The following is an 18,225-nucleotide window of genomic DNA, read 5'->3' as shown; positions in this document are numbered from 1 at the left end:
GACTCTCAGTTCTTAAGAACTCTTAGTAGTTCAGAGATTATATCTAAGCTACTGTGTATCTATACTTTTACAGAAAATGTGTAGAAAAAGAATAGAAGATATGAGAACCAGACATGCAAAAGGTAAAGTAATAGGGATCACTGCCCTTGTCTCCATCTTTCTTATAGAGCAGTAGCTGTTTCCAGCTACTGAAATAAGAATTTTTAATAGGCTGTACCTTCCGGTATTTTTTTCTTGCTAGAAATCCTCTTGTAAAAGCTTGAATTGTTACAGCAGCCACATGGATGAGCTGGCAAAGTTTACGGACCAGGTAACCTCGGCAGTATTTCTGAATAATTATAGCTGCCCATGTTTGCTTCAGAGCTCTTGCTGTTATGGCTTGCCTTAATTCAAAAGACAATAAAGTTCACTTAGATCACATCAGATTTCTCATGCTCATTCCCTCAGTCAGACAAATCACACAAAAATAGTTTGGTTGGCAGTGAATATCATGTAGAACTATTTCCTTTTAGTGAAACACACAGATTTTAGTCTTACTTCCATGACAACAGTTGCAATGCAACTAGTTTATAATAACAAAAGCAAAGTTGTATCAACCAAGTACAAGATGGAGGTGCAATTGGGACCAAAACAATGAACAGTCCCCTAAAGGAGGTAGGTGTATTTACTGAGTATCATGTTCCATTTAGGTTGCTCCTGGAAGGAAAAGCTTACTATATACGACCAGATCTCAACTCAAGTGCTGGAAGCCCATGGTCAATCCCAGCTCGGATTGCGGCTGGGTGCTAATTAAACCCTAAACTGGGGAAGAAGATTCCAAGAGCAACTTGAGAGTCTTGTATGTGAATTCTTTTCTGGATTTCATGTGAGCTGATAGCTAGAAAGGCTGGGATGCCCTCCTTACAGGTCACATACACAGAAAACAGAACGTGCAGCTTACTAGAGCTCAGTAAACTCACATAGCACTGGCTTCCTTCAGGGTGATAGTTTCTAGAAGCAGAAGATACTGAGAACAGGCATCCACCATCTAAAATACAGCTTTTTCTTCTATTAAAATGGAGTAGGGGGAGCAGCCCACAAACTTTCGTGTCTTTTTTCACAAGCAATCTTCTGATGGTGTCTTTCTGAAAATTTCAAAGCCTAGATACAGCCATCTCCCTCCTCCATCTGCTTTTTGAATGACTTGTACTATTTCTTGGCTGCACAATGCCTCCTAATAATTTGTACAAACTAATTTGTAGATCCTTGCAAGCTGATTTTCCTTTCTGCTTCCTGATTTCTTCTCTGGTTCTAAAGCTAAGCAGTAACCCCAAGCCAACTACTGGGTCACATATCACTAGTCAAAGACTAAGCTCCTCACAGGTAGACACGCCTCTCAGGAATCTGGCAGACATTTGAAATCTGCTAAATTACCTTTCTTCTCATCAGCCAAACAACTTGAACTTTTTCAAGTTCATAATTACAATAAAGAGGATAAAAATACAATCTGGATTATTCTTACATAAAAATTACACTTCCAAATTAGTGCTGGGTATGAGTTTGACCTTCTAGATCCCTTCAGGCATGCCCTAACAGCATCCTAATTTATCAGCCAAAAATACCGTACAGTCCGCTGTCCACGGAAATACTGCTGTATTGTAACAGCTGCTTGTTTTATGCAAAGGAATTTCTTCCGCTGCAGCCAGCCTCGAACATTCTTCTGGATCATGATGCATGCATGTCTCAGTTTATCTGATCGTAGCTTTTCTAAGTAAGCAACCTGTCCTGCTCTGAAGAAAATTTTTGTTCTCCCAAACTGATACTGGTTAGGATCCTGAAAAAGAGAACGATATATTAAATTTTTATTTTGTTATTGTAGACAAAACACTCTATTCCTTTTATAAATCGTCACTTTAACCAACCTATTCTGAAATGACATGATCTTGCCAAATAAGAATATCCTCTCTGCCTTCATTATATACAAGAGTATATGGCAGTGGGGAAAGCCAGAAAGCAGGAGAGGAACAGGTTAAAAGGATCAAATTAAAAGGAGGGTCTGGACTTTTCATCAAGGTCTTGAAAGCAATGTCTTCATCCCTCTCAGAGGAATTCGGTTCCTTGGACTTAAAGCTACCTTTGGGTGCATGTCTAGCCTTGAATCAGTGAGCTCTGAGAGCAAAACCTCACGGAAGAAGCAGCTTTTATGCTCAGGCTCTCACTCTTGGACTCTGTTGGAGCTAGGCTGCAAGTACACTAGCGTTTGGTCTTCTGCATCACTGAGTTAGAACTCAGTTCTGACATACTGACTTGAATCACCGGCTTGACTTGGACCTGTCTCATCAATACAGACTTGTCTAAAAAACAGGAGCTATGCAACTGTGCCTTGTCAGTGAAGCGATGGCCTCTGCCTATTCTTGGTGTTCCCCCAAACCCACAAATTATTGAACTGCAGCCACCTCTGAGATGGAAGGTAGTGAATAAATGCTAATATATATCTCTGTGTTGTAGAGTTATGACAGAAGAAAGGGAAAATATTCAAGGACACTCGAAACACAAAAAGCAATCAGGTATTTCTAAAGCTGAGAGCAAGAGGACCCAGGGTTTTCAGTTCTTTCTTGGTGGGGAAAAAAAAACACATTACAGTAAACTGAACAGTAAACACAACTTACTTAACCTGTTTACAAAGGCCTTGTCAAAGACTCTGTTGGGATAAAGTTTTGGTTTCAACACACAACATGCAAAATAGCACATTTTTAGAACAGTTCTTCAGTATGCTGTGTGACACCGTTGTGCGCATAAAATTCTAGTACTGGTAAACGTATACCATTTTACTATTTACTAACTTGCAGATATAAGTAGAGTATCTATCATTTAACAAATGAAGATATTAAGCACAGAGAGATTAAATCATCTGTCTATGGTCACATCATGACTCAGCATGACGATATGAGGTTATAGACTTGCAAGCCTATGTTCTACACACTAAATCAAGAAAGATAGTAATAACGTGTGTTATCATTCCTGTTTAAGTCTCTGTACTACACTTTGGCAAAGAGACCTTTAATTAACAATAGATGCTACAATACATAATGGAACAGTGCACACATACTGACCTGGATTAGCCGCTGCAAAACAATCTTGCAAATCTGCTTCTTATCATTTAAAGATAGTTCTTGCTGTGTCATAAGAATGCTGTAACGGCTGAAAAACTCAATGTAAGTCCACCTGGAAAATAAAAAGGTAGCAAAATGCAATTCATTTTTTTAAAAAAAGGTGGTTTTTTTTTTTTTTTGACATACAGAGACCAAGTGCTATTCCTACCTGGATGGATAGCTCTGTGCACTAATTCGAATAGTTTCCAAAACACCACATGCTCGCAGTTGCTGAGCCACCCTTTTTGAGTCAAACCTAAAAAAGCAAAGTTATGTTTTACATTTTTGCTGAGCTTGACATTATAATGAAAACAATTCTACTTGCTGGAATTCTATTTCTGCTCATAGGACACAGGGCTCCCTATTTTTTATATGGTGCCTTACTCCTTATCACGTACAAAAAAAAAAAGTATCTGTCTTTTCTTTTTGTTCCTTAAAAAGTTCGTATCAGCAAAAGGCGATGAATTGTGCTCAGGCAAAAAAAAAAAAAAATACACAGAAATAAATTCAGCAGTCTATTGGGAAGTAACTCTCTCTAGGTATTCTTTGGCACACAAAGAAATTTTACTTAAGAATATCTTGGTTTAAAATTTCTAACAAAAGGCACAGAAAGGCCCTTTCTGATTCTGGACCAGAGTTGTTAGGCCCACAAAGCACTAAGCTAGTGCCGATCCAGTACTAGCAAAGAGGTGCCTGTGGCTCACAGAAGACTGTGTTGTACTTTCATAAACTTACAGTATGTTCTTGTGGTCTAATTCAGACATGGTTTTACATTATCAAAGCTGTTCTCCCCCTCACTGCTATTACACAAAACAATCAGGTCTCAGCACAGGGATAGTGAAACTATGACATTTGTTATGTTTTGCATGGAGAGATTTTGTCTGGCTCCAAGAAAATGAGCTAATACTAATAAAAATTTACTTAGAAACACACAGCAAAGTTTGCCTCTTTCTCAGTTATGACAAAGGCGTGTATTTCATTTGTCAGTATATTACCTTTCAGCTAAAAGCTCTATACCTGAAACTAAAGAGCTTCCACGTCTGCCCACAAAGCAAACCAATAGTTGCATCAAGGTCAACTCCTACTTATAGTTAGTGGTTATCAACTAGACACAGGAATTATGCAAACACAACTGTCTAGCATGCATGACTGTATTATAAGATTAAAATGAAACAAACTTTTGTTTGGCTTTTCTGACTTCTAATTTTATAAATATTTCTGTGGACAAAAGTGAAGCTCATAAAAAAATGGCAGTGGCTTTTATTCCCTAAATATGAATGGATACTAGTCCATACTACACAGAAATAAAAACAAGTATAAAAAATATCTATCAGTTTAAAACGTAAGACAACTTTTCCCCCTAAATGTTATGACAAATACACAAACACTAATATCTAACTTGAAGATCTTCATCATCATAAGGAATTTATAAGATATTAACAATTATTACTGAATTATTACTATTTTTGTGAGATTTTTTTATTTCAGTTATTTTGAAAATAAAAATACATTCTGTATGTGAAGTTGTTCAACAGCAACAATGCAGCTAATGTGAAACAGAAAAAAACTCAGTTAATTTTTAAGATAGTACAACAACTCAACACCAATAACATACTTACTCAAAAGGCTGCTTCTCATCATTTGGCTTTATGCATCGTACATAATGAGGGGTGGTTGCGTTAAGTGTCTCCATAAGCAAAGACAAAGAACTCCGAAACTAGAAAATATCAGGCATAACAGTTTTGCCAGTAAAACATTTACAGCTAAGTAAAAAGTCAAATCTTATGGCTTTTAATTCTTTGTTAGGTTTTGTCTGGACACAGATTTTCTTAGGGTTTAGATATTAAAAACAAGAATCTTAACAGTCATATTGTTCCTAACGCTCTCCTATATATAAATTAAACTTACCTACTTATACCCAGACCTGGAGCACTGCACTGTTACTGGCTCTTGCTGAAAACCAGATACTCCCTTGTGAACAGTACAATACAATACCATATTCTCAGACTACCCAATACACTTTCCTGAAAGTACAAGCATCACAGAACTGTATGTTTACACAGTACCTTACTGCCAACAGTCATCCGGAGTTGTTTGTTAGGTGGCTTGAGAACAGGTCTTGCAGATTTGATGTTTATAGTTGAACTGAAAGGTGAAATGGACACTGGATTGTCTTGAAAAAAGTTTGCACACAGACGAAACTAAAAGTGTGGTGAAAGAATCACAGGTAAATACTGTGGAACTGCAATAACATTTAAATAAAAATTACATTGACTATAATGTAGAATGCAAAAGCCATCCGTCTTAATGCTTAGGCCAGGTGTTGCAAGACTTTGAATTGATCTTTAAACCACAAATAAACAACAATTGAAGAAACATTTGCAACAATCCTAAATCTATTATGAAGCACTTAGACACTTCAAAGGCAAAACTCAACAACTGTGAAGTAGGTCTGCAAATGCCACTTCAATATGATCAAACATGGACATAAATACAGATTTAAACATAAACCACTTAAGTTCTTCTTCTCATAATATTTAATTTAACTTAAGAATATGGTTTTTGTCATATAAACTTAGCTTCTTAGCAATCCTACTGCCTGAAAGGGAATGGGCCTTCAAGCAGATGGGAAATGACAAGCCCATATAAGACACTTGATGTTTTCCCTGCCCTGGAATTCCTTTAATCTCTTCTGAAAAATAAACAAAAGCAGCTGTTAATGATAAGCCACCTATCAAAGCTACATATAAAGACTGTAGGGACAAAAAAAAAAAAAAAAAAGATTCCAAAATGCTTCTAAAATGGAAGATATTTAAAAAAAACTAACATAAATTGCAAAGTAAATGTACATATATGAAAAAGTTGAATACCATGTTGAATATATTTAAATCTTGTATGTGATTTTGATGTTAAAAATACACACTTGAAGAATATTAATTAAAATTAGTATATAAACTGATTTATTCAACCTAAGAATAGGTATGGTTTTTTTTTTTAGGAATATATATCTTTTTATTGGAATAAATTTTTACGATCAGATCTGAATTAATTCCAATGCAATTAGGTACTCAGAAAATTAATCATTATTGATTGTTCACAAACCTTGCTCTCTTTCAAGATTTCCATCAATACTTCATATACTGTATCCCTATTTTTTTCCAGAAATCCTTCACATTTATATTCTACCTGTGCAAAGGGATTAAATCATTAACTTCAGCCACAAACAAACAGTAAGCAAAACAGTTTTTATTCTCTAAACTGTGGTGGCCAACAGACCTTTATTAGTCCTGAATGTGACAGTTAAAAATATGCTTTCAGCAGCTACACTATGGCAAGCATATGTACATACAGACTGCAAGTTTAGAAGCAGGACAAACTGTCAGAATGCACTATCAACTGCAATTTCCTTCTGCCTTCATTAGGAATTACTTTCCTTCCCTTTTAGTCATTATTTTATATGAAAAATATTTCTATTTTCAAATCAAAATACCAAAAAAGGAATACTGTATTTGAAATGTAAATAACTTTGACTAAGACTTGTTACAGACTGCAATCTTAACTATTTTATTTATATATTGCACTCTTTTTCTCCCTTTATATCTTTGTGATTTATTTTCATACTCTCAAAATCATGATTTTAAGCACTTATGTTTAAATGATACTACAGGTAGTATTACCAATAAATAAATTATAAAACATACTGAAGGAGGATTATACAGACGTTTCAAAAAAGTGTGGTTAATATTTCCTTTATGAGATTGTTTCTTTTCTGATAGAGATACTTCTAGAAATAGGGTGAAATAAAACTGGCTTGTTTACAGCCTACCTTATCAGCAAAGTGTTGAATGATGAAAGATGTGTTTGACATCCTCGGCTTTTCAAAGAGTGCGTTTTTGTTGACAAAATTATTATATAGCTTTTGAAGCCAGTTTTCATCTGTTCCATGAGGCAACTGTAAAAATGAGAAGGGAGATTTCCTTAACAAAACTCTTGTGGACTCCACTGTTTTTTTAGAACAGCAAAACTGCTTACTATCAGTAAATGCTACCTAAATAATGTATCCTCAGTCAGTTAGGAGGCCTAATAGCAAGAACGTTTTGTCTTTTCAGAATTGCCAGTGGAAAAAATCGTAAGACTGAAGATGTAGGTGTGGTGCATTCAACAAGAATAGAAAGAAACAGAAAGGAAAGCAATATATATACATATTTGTATCAAAATTATTGACTTGGGGAATAACTGAATTCTAGAAACATCGATTGGAAGAGGACCATGGAGACTGCGTAGAACAAATTCCTGCTCAAAGCAAGACTACCAACACCACTACAACAGACTTTCAGATGAACCCAATTCCTGAAAGTATCCAAGGAAGGGGATCCCACTGCATCTCTGCTTAACCTGTTCTAGCACTACACTGCCCATACAGTGAAGAAATCTAGTTGCTGAGTTAGCTTCTCGGTAAGAATTTAGCCTCTGGTTCTTAATTTATAAAACAGAAACAAACAAACAAGTGGCTTACAATTAAAATCACCAAATAGAGAGAAAATACTAATGTTTATTTCATAATGAAAATGCCTTTCCCACTTAAAAGGGAGAAAATAAAGATTTATACACAAGCTCAAACTGTAAAAATCTTTGTATTTTTATACGAGCTCATAAATACAAGAATTTTCAAATTACCAAGCACTCTTCATCCAAAAGTTCTAAAATACCCATTTTAGCTTCAATAAGGTCAATAACAGGCTGGTTGTCATAAAAGTCTATTAAAGTCCATGGGATATCTTCCTTCATATATTCTTCTTGTTCAAGTTTAAAGACATGCTAGATACATGAAAATTATGAAAACATATGGTTATAATTAAGGAAACAAATATAGGCAATATATGTATGGGCATGTGTGTGATTGCATACAGAACATGAAAATATTTATGTTTTGTAGTACAGTATTTGTCTGTCTTGTCAGACGTTTTCATGTATATATACACGTTTATGTATGTGTATATATACATATAGAACTACACACAAAAAAAGAACTGTTAAATGAAATGAACATACCAGGTTAAATTGCAGCTGTAGTTTTTCATTGGCATAATTGATGCAAAATTGTTCAAAACTGTTCACATCAAACGTTTCAAAGCTGAAACATCAAATAAGAAAAAAATGATGCAATTGTATTGAAGAAAAAAATCCCTTCACATTTAAATAGAAATCATAATATTCTTGTAAGACTTTGGACCTAATCTAATAATTCTAAGAAAATTAAATAGCCATAATAGTAACGATGCTGCTAAGACATTTCAAAATTTTCCTATAGGTTAATGTTACCAGACATGACAGAGCTAGAAAATCCAGAGTTAAATCTAAAGGTGTCATATCAAAAGTTAAATTTAACATCACTCACACATACAAAAAACATATTTATAGTTGCAGAACACTCCTGCTACTCAGGATGCAAAAGAAATTACATGACTAAGAATTTTTAGTATAACAAAACCTTCCAGATTCATTAGCAACACAAATTAACAAGTGCCTCTTATCAACCTCACAGAAAAGGCACTAAGTTAATCAATAGCAGAGCACTGATCTTACTGAAGCTTAACTAATTCATTTTTTTTCTAGAGACATTCTTACCCATAAATGTCCAAAACACCAATAAAAGTATGTTGTTTGCCAGTGAACTGCAAAGCTTGGTTAATTCTTTCCACAATAAAGTCAAATAAATGAGAATAGATCTTCTTTGCCAAAGCATCCCTTGCATTAACAGCTTGAGGTTTTGTCATTGGCTTTATTACAGTCTCTGAGGTAGTGATAATCTTCCGGTGGCACAACCACTGTGTCATTTTGTCAAAGTTTAAATCCAGAAGTTCACAGAATATATTGAGATGACTGTCTTCCAGCTTTAGAGATAAATAAGTATTATTAGATTACACTTAATAAATATTATTAGATTACATTTAATACCTTTAATGTTGTCTAGACAGTGAAATCCTAGCATAACTGGCATCAGTCTGGGAGTTTTATTTTCTGTTCACTTAGTCTGGCAACATCTTAAGAGCTAAAGCAAGTAATAGTGGACAGAGCTACTGACATAGGAAAGAAAACCTTAGACTGGGTGAGATACATTGGATAAAGATGTTGAAAGAAAGTTACTTTAGTCTATGTTCAGATGTCCTTGATTTTTGACTTGTACTGGGACAAGTCTTTTTGACTTGTTGTTGGGACACATTCTGAGCAGCTTTGACAATGCTGTTCCCTTTATTCTGCAAACAGCCCCAAATTGCTTTTCTAACAGCTTTTGGGCAGAAACAGGATTCAGATAAACATTCACTTTGTATACATACAAAGACAGATAAATCTCTCAAGTTTAGTATACCAGATTTAATGCTGCTCTTGAGGCCCAAAATTTAGAAAAATATTGCTAAATGTCTTTTGGCAGAGAAAATAATAATAATAAAAAATGCTGTTTTCTCAGTGAGTTACTTCCTTACACTGATGGATGATCTTTCATCTCCAACAGCTGTTATTTCCACATTGCCTAAGTGTAGGATCGCTGCCAGTGTTTTAAAAATATCCATTTGAAAATCTTCCTTCAGACCTAAAAAAACAATTCTTGATTATTTTAAAAATTCAAAAACAGAATTAATTAAAATAGTACAATGTTGCATTACTTGCTTTGTTGTGGAGCCAATAATTGTATAGCATCTTTGCAGACTACTGTGAAACCCCTTGGTTCTGCCTACTTTCTGCCTGTCTGACACAATGAGATTAGACAAACCCCTGTATTCCCACAACTGCCAGCTAGAGTCTCCTTTGACTTTCACACAAGCCACGTTAGGGATAAGGAAGCTTCTAATTCCACTTCCTTCCCAACACATTAGCTTAAGGGCTAAGTAGATGCTCCAGCCCTTAGTGATTTTGATCATTTACAATGAACACTATTGGCTAACAGCCATTTGTTCTTGCCTAGCATTTTAAAATAGACTGATGGTACAGTAGACTTGCTATGAAGGAAACAATTTTGATAATTACTACTAACTTTTTGGACAATTAAGAAACAATCCACCTTTCTCCATTTCAGAGAAAAAATTTTAAATGCATGTAGTAGATATTCCCAAGAAATTACCCAGTAAGGCAAATGTCTTCTGAGTCTCCACCATATTTGCTCTGTCATCAACTCCTTCAATAACTGTATTACCACCCATTCTTGTGTAGTTAAATTTTTCTGCACTTCCTAGAGATAAAAAGCAAAACTTGTAATGATGGAAAATTCAGGACTGGGAATAGCCAATTGTTAGACTTGTAACACTGTAAAATTTAAGATGCTATCACATGCAGTGAGCTTTTCTGATGGAAATCCGTGTGCCTAACTCAATTTAGTTGGCACAAATCAGTATTCCTAATGCCTAGCAATCTTAACAGGTGATCTAACAAACAAGAACAAAGGTAAGTAAACATATAAGTAAGGCCTGGTTCTTCCAGGTGGCATTAAAGCTGCTCTGTGGATAAATGAATCAAGCACCCAAACTGTCGTTATGGTATCTGCCACTACAGAATTAGAATAATATTTTCAAAGACACTTTATCATGTAGTACTCAAATTACAACCAATTTGCTCCCAGTTTGCTCATGTTCAAGCAGGATTACTAGCTAAGTGACTTAAAAATGCAAGTCCTGTAATAAGTCTGTGAAATTTATGCTTTAAAGCACTTAACGTCATAGCTTTTGAAAATTCATTCTTCAAAATACTGCATTGCAAAGGTGAAGAGTAGGTTATTTTCTTGAGACCTACCCAATTTAAGATGCTGAAATTCAGGTTGCATAGCAGATGCACACAACTGATAAAATATGTGGTAATTTCTCTCATTCTCTGACTGTAAATGAAAGCAAAGAATACCATTACAGAACGAAAACCAACATAAAACAGAAAAACATTTGATATTCAGCTACTGTAAAGTGGTACTGATACTTGAAGGCTAAATTCCACTGCAACAGCATTTAGCAAAGGAATTGTCCATTATTAAAAAGTCACACTTTTGACTTCAGCAAGAGCTTTGAAAGTGATAAATACAGTATACTTCCTTTCCATTAACGATATGCTTAGGTGTTTTTTTTTTTCCCAAGGCTGTTACTCTAATGATTTCTTCAACCTGAACAACCATCTACTAATAACAACTGTCAAATACTGGAAAGAGCAACTGTGTAGGAGTGCCAACTGAAACACTGAACTGTGGTAACTCAGAAAACTCTCTTTATATACCATTTTTCAGACAGCAGAAATATAGAACTATTTTTTATAGTACTTAAAAAGTTACTCTACTACTAAAACACTACTAAAACTTTGTAAAAAAATAAAGCTTTGTAAAACTAAATACTTTCTTATTATAATGATCATATCTGGCACTGTAATGGGTCACATGCAATAATCCCTGGCGTTGTAAGTTTTCAGCCAGTTTTTTTTACCCTACATATGCTTTTCCTTTCCAGACACAATTGGCATGTGACACTATTTTGACTGAAATTCACAGATTTCTCAAATACTTCTTGCACTTAACTTGGGGAATCATTCCTCTAATATGTTCTCCACTTAACATAAGGAAGAACCTGGAAAAAATCAGTCCTGTGTTCTAAATGAGATTAGCTCCTCTGAAAAAAAACGAAATCGAATGCTTATTAGATGTACTACGCAGAATTTCACATAACTATCTTCTATTTTCATATTTTCTATATGAAACTAGCAAAGTTAAAGGATAACATATTAATGGCTACACTTACTTTGACTGTTTTTAACTTTATTTTACGTACCTGAAAGACAACTCTAGATTTCTCAAGCAGGTATGTTCTCATGTTGGCTCCAATGATTCGGTAGCTCTGATCAAAACTGATTTCAGTGTATTTTCCAAATCGACTGCTATTGTCATTCCGTGTGGTTTTTGCATTGCCGACAGCCTACAAAAATGATAAACTTTCAGAATTTGTTTTACTAGCATCTTTCATAACAATAAATTTCTCAAAATGTGACTCAACTTCAAGTTCCTAAATTCTTATTTGCTCAAGAATCAATTTCAGCATTCAACTGTGTTGAATGAAGAAGTAGAGAAATTACATTCTCCCACCATAGGGAACTTTAACCATTTTCTACTCTGATTAATAAAAGCAAACAACTTGTTCACTATTTTTCTCCTATCATCTAATTAACAGGATGTTAGATGTCAGATAAAACTTTTGCAAACTGGTACCTCCAGAGGACTGTTGGCAGGTGATGCAGAACCTTGGTGTTCCTGAAGCTGACCACCTTTTTCCATCGGGAACATTCAGAGGCTAAATTTCTAATTTAGATATCTAAGTCAGTCAGCTAAAATGCCCCCTAATGATTTCAAACAAAGACATTCAGCTGCTCTCCGAATTCTTTCCTTGACAGACTTGACAGATATTCTCTGAAATTTACCTCAGTTATTGGATTGGATGCCAATACTTTATCCTCCACATGTGCATTGCTGGTAGACTTACTCACAGTGGCAAAGTATCTCATAGTGTATCTTGCAGACACAGTCTTTCCAGCTCCTGATTCTCCACTTACTATAATAGACTGATTCTTGTTATTTCTAAAACCAAGTAATTAGACAGTTTAAATCAGATGTGTCTAAAATGTATGCATATATATCTAAAGATATGTAAATAGATATAAGAATTATACGTATGAAACAAATGTATGAAAACACAACTGTGGTGAATGCGTATCAGTTCCACCTTTCATCCATTCTCTTTCAACCCTCTTTGGTTGTAACATGACATCTCTAGGCTGATGTCATTGCTACTCATGCAGCTAAAACAATGTTTTATCAAAAATGAAAATAGTTATGAGTTATATAAATTCCTCAGCTGGTTAAGTATTTACTCCTTCTCTAGTTACCCATACAAAAGTATTCATAATAGCCAAAGGTAAATACAGTTAATTCAAATTCCAATCAACACTGACTGCCACAAGACTTTAAGTGGTATTTATGGACATTAAACAACATACAGAACCTTGCCATTTGCTTGTATGCTTCTTCTGCCACAGCAAATATATGAGGATCCATGTCCCCCATGTTTTGTCCACTATATGCATGGATAATAGCATCTCCATATATTGGCAACTGCTTATAGGGGTTTATTGCAACCAAAATTATTCCTATAACCAAGCATATAAAACAGAGATTAGTGCAATGAAAACTGGCAATGACAGTTAAACTGATTCAAGGTAGCAATGTTTTCTAAACTAGGTAAAATATCCTGATCAACAGACAAGTGAATACGCATACAAAAACTCCAATGAATTAGAAGACACTCGAGGGAAACATCATTCACATCATCCTGCAAACTAATCCGAGATTACTTTTTTTTTTTTTTAAACCTTGCAGTTGACTTTGCTTACCACTATAGGTGTAGATAAGCTTAGACTCCACAAAACGAACTTTAAGATTGTGTAGAACAGCTGGTTCATGGAGATAACTAAGCGCAGTGAGATCATTTTCACCAACAAGTATGTCAGGATTTCGTAGAGGTGGCAAAGCAGCTGGATCAACAGGGTAATTAAGTTCCTGACAACAAAAATGACTTGAAATATCACAAAATAAACACATTATGTCTGTATAAATACAAATTGATCTATCTTTACACGAAGTTACAGGATTGATGGAGCACTGTCTGATTTTGTATTTAATCAATTCCATACATCTCACTGAACTTGAGTGACTAGAGCTCATGAAAATAAGACGGTGATCTTTTTTTCATTAAAAAGAAAGGTGTATTATTTAATACTTTTCTTTACAGAATAGGAATGAAAAAATATGGAAACACTTTTTTCAAAATATTACTTCAGTAAAGAACACTGATAACAAAATTAACAAATCTCAGATAAAGCAATAATTTTAGCGAAAAAAATGCAACAGCTACCTCTGTGAGAGATATACGTGCCTTGCTCTTCTGATTTACTTCAATAATGAGTTTCACTGCTCATTTCAAAAGCAATCTTTCTACATCAACATAAATCTCACAAACTAATGTGATACACACAGTAGAAGTGCATACATTTTGAGCTGTTACAGCTATTTACTGTACAGATTTCAAAATGCTAAAATTCTGGTCACTGCATAATTATCATAATTCTGCAGAGTTATCATAAAGGAAAATATAGAAAATTCATTTAGACTTCGTGACAGTGAGTCATATGTTTCTACATAAATGTATCTCAGCCAACCCCATGGTAATTAAGGCTTTTCTCCTTACAGTTCCATCTTCTAATTGCACATGGAGAAAAAGGTCTCCAGCTTTGTAGTTTTTTGTGATTTCTGCAGACTGCCAAACTTCTTCATTATCAGGGATCCAAACCCTATTGTACTACAACAGAAAAACAAGATAACAGTTGGCTTAATTATTATCATAAAACAAGACTATAAAAAAGATAGTTTCAAAAAATCAAGTGCAACCTAAATGCTGAAGTGTATGCCAGGACTCTCTGGGATTATTCTTAGCTCTGACACTTTCATTGGGGTGTATTTTTCTGCTTTAGTGATTCTTTGAGGAAAAAAAAAAAAAAGAGAGAGAGACAACAGACAATCTCAGATACACTTGTTCTACTCCTGTTTAGCATAAAGTCTGCAGAACAGCACTTAGAGCAGTAACTGAACAATGGCCAGGCTGTTGCCAGGCTCTTCAAACCCTCTATAAATATAAAGAAGAAGAATAAAACATGCTTACAGCAAAGCCTTGACTCTTAGGAGAATTCAAACGAGCAAGCAAGTACCAGAGAAAGTATCTCGTTTAGTAGAACTTAGACAATCACTTCCTTGAATTCAAATACAGGATATTGAATTTAGAAATTATTTTGCCATAGGTACCAATATATACACAAGAAAGAGGCTACACTGTTACCTTTCTTCTAACAGGACCAAAATGTAACTTCCCAATAACATCCTCCCCTGTTCTAGGGTGAACTTCAAACACTATTGGCAGGTTGTTTTCTTTACAAGCAATCAGCTGCCTTAGCTGCAATCATTCCCAGTAAGACCCTTTAGCTCTGTCTCAGGAAGAAAACACCATTCTTGAAAGCACTTACTTCCAGTGGAAGCAGATAAATTTTAATTTCCTTATAGGTATTTGGAGAATGGAAACAAAATAATTACTTCTAGCCTTCTGAAGTGTGGTTATGTAAATGTAAATTATGTTGTACAAGCCATCCAGTTTTCCTATCTTGAAGTTAAAATGCTAAAATATTAGCAATATCTTTCGGTTCTCTGCCCAAGAATGTATAGGAAACAGCAGTCCTTAGGACATAACAGCTGGAAGCCTTAGTAAGTCAGGAATTTGTTCACTGATGTGGAGTTGTCCTTCTCTTCCTGCCATGGTCTAACAAAGCAGCAGCATGTCTAAAAGACCCCCTAAAGTATCACCTGTATATTAATAGATACTGTTTTTAATAACATTGAAATCACTTCTATTCAGAAATTTGCAGTTTGAAGCCATTTTGACGTGTCAAAGTATTTTTGCACTGTATTGAATATATCTCAGGTGGCAATGAAGATGACACTGAAGATTGGGCTTAAATGCAAGAAGAGGGCACGAGTAAGGACAGAGATGTCAAGGGGAAAAAAAGGTATGAAAATCACCAGTACATACTGTACTGAGTTTCTTGTGGGCCCTCTCTCCTCTCATTTGTGATTTAGTAACGTCAGAGGGCACAGAACCATTCAGTCCCTACTCTCGCAAGCAACCATGTCATATAATCTTGTATCAGCATCTGCTACGATAGCCAGAAACCTTCATTTAATTCTCCTGTCCTAGCTATACACATGGTCAGTTATACCAGCTTTGTGCTGTTTAAATAAGCCCATGACAGTTGCTGCAGCTTCTTACTTGAAAAAATTAACATTAGACAACGATTTCATGAGGTGTTAGTATGCCCCCAGATACCTCAGAGACTCTTAAACCTTTTCATTTTGTTGTTTCTGCTGTTACTTTTTGCAGAAATGACTTTTCCCCCTCTCTACTTTGGGGGAAGCCTTGGCAGCCCCAGCAGATCCTCAGAACATGGCGGCCTCCAGCCCAAGGACCCTCCTGAATGACTTCTGTGTCGTTCCTGCACAACGTTGATTTCCTGGCCTTTAAAAATACTTACATATCTGTTCACAGCTGTTAAATAGAATTCTTTATTTGCTGTTATTCTGTGAGTCAAGAATCTAACAACCAAATAACCTCAGAACATAGCACATTCCCATGTGAGTGAGGGAACTACAGCAGGACATAGTCAAGAAAGGGACGGAAAAAGGCATGTGATTGAAGCACTTATTCTTCAGAAAATGTCCCCGTGGTTCCAGGAGCCTCCATTGGCAAATGTACCCAACCTACCACAGCTCGGTTTCTCCAAACCCTGCCTTACAAGTAAACACAAGGGACTGAGCTCATTTTCGTATCAAGTTACACCCACACTCCTTCCGCCCCGTCACCTGTGTAACTTTCCTCCCAATTTACAAAAATGCATGTTCTTCCAGCTGCTCAGCATGGTGTTAGTACAACAAATGGACAAACAAAAACCACTGCAGCAAAAGGCCAAATCGAGTTTAGTATGGCATCTAGTTTTGTGACAGAAGAGACAGGTCTGTAAGTCAGCAATATGCACATGGTTTTTGTTATATAAGGCTCAGCAAACAGATTATACATCGTGATGCTGTGCTGACCACTGGAAAAGTGGGAAACATGCAAAAAATACACCAGCTGCGTTCAGGAACAAGAATCTTTGTTTTAGTTCCCAAATCTGTCTAACATATTAAATACTTGCATAAAAACGAACACTCTGAAATTGAGTGACCAGGAAACTGCTGTTATACTTAAGAACTGCCCAAGAGCAGGTCAGTGCATCTGAGCCCTACACCCACACAGCATTACAAGTCGCAGAAAATAAGTGGTTTTCTAAAAGATATAGAAAAAGAAACACCATATTTTCCCAAGGTGTCCTGGGGTTTTACAGTCTATCAGCTTCAGTTCTCTATCGACACAGCCGGTTTGCAGCGCACGCCAGCCAGCCCCTCAGCCGGCGGGCAGGCACCGAGCCCCGGCCCTGCCCACGGCAACCGGCTGCGAGCCCCCGCTTTCCCTCGAAGCCGCGTTAAAGCCGAAATTGATTAATTCCCGTTTAAAAGCTGCTTATGTTATTTTTTTCTGTGTTGAATCACAACTTGATCTGCCTTCGTGGCGTACCCACACGAACATTACGCGTCAGGTCCCAAAACATCGAACTTTCAGTCACACGGGGGAAATAACTTTTGACAGACACGCAGCTGTGAAACTCCGGGGAGCTTCGCAGTCGTGGCCCGGCCCGGCCACCCTTCCCCCTTCCCCTTCCCCTGGCGGCGGTAGCCCCCTCACAGGGCGGCCTCGGCCCCCCGCGCAGCAGCCATTGCCCCCCGTCATGGCGGCCGCGCACTCACCTGCGTGTAGAGCTCGGCTAGCGCCATGGGCGGCCCCGGCCCCGACCCCGGCCCCGCCGCCGGGCACTGACGCGCTGCGGCCGGTCCCGCCGGGGACAGGTGGCCGCAGCGCCACGGCCCGCCCCCGGGCCGGATCCTGGCCCTGCCCCGGGGTGGGGAAGGCGGCTCCCCGCCGCCCGCAGCAGGGTGTTTGCTTCAGGCGCTGCAAGCACCTGAGGTGCGCTCAGCACCTGAGGGCGCTCCCCGGAGCCGAGGAGGCCAGGGTAACCCCCCCACGCCTCCAGGACGGAGCGTCCGTGGTCTGGTCACTAACAGCTACTTGAGTTAGCGCTGAACAAGTTGGAGCGTTACTAAATACATGTGTGGGTGCTGCAGGGGGGAAGCGTGGGGGAAGTTCACACGGCAGCTCTTTATTTGTGCAGGTATGTAAGTATAGTGGGGATGAGCAGTAGGCTCAATGATTACATACACGGGTGCAGGCCTTAAAGTGCTAGCATCTTGGATACATCTTTAGGGATTAATAACAACAAATTGTCTAGAAGCCAGAAGGATCACGAGGGCAGCCATTCCTGACTAAGAAGAAAAGAATGGGAATACTAAGCACTTTGCTATAAAATACCATGAAGGACTTTC

General features: G+C 37.0%; 1 protein-coding gene across 3 annotated transcripts in view; it reads right to left on the bottom strand.

Annotated features, from left to right (window-relative positions):
* MYO5C (myosin VC) overlaps positions 1 to 18,225 on the bottom strand; it is a 37,015-nt gene that overhangs the window by 18,439 nt on the left and 351 nt on the right. For 2 of the 3 annotated variants that reach the window (XM_083850035.1, XM_083850033.1), the window contains exons 2-20: positions 14,396 to 14,506; positions 13,542 to 13,707; positions 13,154 to 13,298; positions 12,573 to 12,729; positions 11,930 to 12,073; positions 10,917 to 10,998; positions 10,252 to 10,359; positions 9,617 to 9,723; positions 8,760 to 9,025; positions 8,184 to 8,265; positions 7,809 to 7,949; positions 6,958 to 7,083; positions 6,234 to 6,317; positions 5,198 to 5,332; positions 4,751 to 4,848; positions 3,301 to 3,387; positions 3,093 to 3,204; positions 1,602 to 1,813; positions 218 to 383 (exon numbers count right to left, since the gene is read on the bottom strand). In XM_083850035.1, coding sequence (XP_083706161.1) covers positions 218 to 383; positions 1,602 to 1,813; positions 3,093 to 3,204; positions 3,301 to 3,387; positions 4,751 to 4,848; positions 5,198 to 5,332; positions 6,234 to 6,317; positions 6,958 to 7,083; positions 7,809 to 7,949; positions 8,184 to 8,265; positions 8,760 to 9,025; positions 9,617 to 9,723; positions 10,252 to 10,359; positions 10,917 to 10,998; positions 11,930 to 12,073; positions 12,573 to 12,729; positions 13,154 to 13,298; positions 13,542 to 13,707; positions 14,396 to 14,506 — 2,529 coding nt within the window. Of the gene's footprint in view, positions 1 to 217; positions 384 to 1,601; positions 1,814 to 3,092; positions 3,205 to 3,300; positions 3,388 to 4,750; positions 4,849 to 5,197; positions 5,333 to 6,233; positions 6,318 to 6,957; positions 7,084 to 7,808; positions 7,950 to 8,183; positions 8,266 to 8,759; positions 9,026 to 9,616; positions 9,724 to 10,251; positions 10,360 to 10,916; positions 10,999 to 11,929; positions 12,074 to 12,572; positions 12,730 to 13,153; positions 13,299 to 13,541; positions 13,708 to 14,395; positions 14,507 to 17,592; positions 17,905 to 18,225 lie in introns of those variants that run through there. The other variant, XM_083850034.1, reaches the window with a different exon arrangement.

Source organism: Anser anser (assembly GCF_964211835.1).
Source record: "Anser anser genome assembly, chromosome: 10".
Taxonomy (NCBI): Eukaryota; Metazoa; Chordata; class Aves; order Anseriformes; family Anatidae; genus Anser; species Anser anser.
Note: the sequence above shows the minus strand (reverse complement) of the source record. Positions and strands in the feature narration are given on the sequence as shown.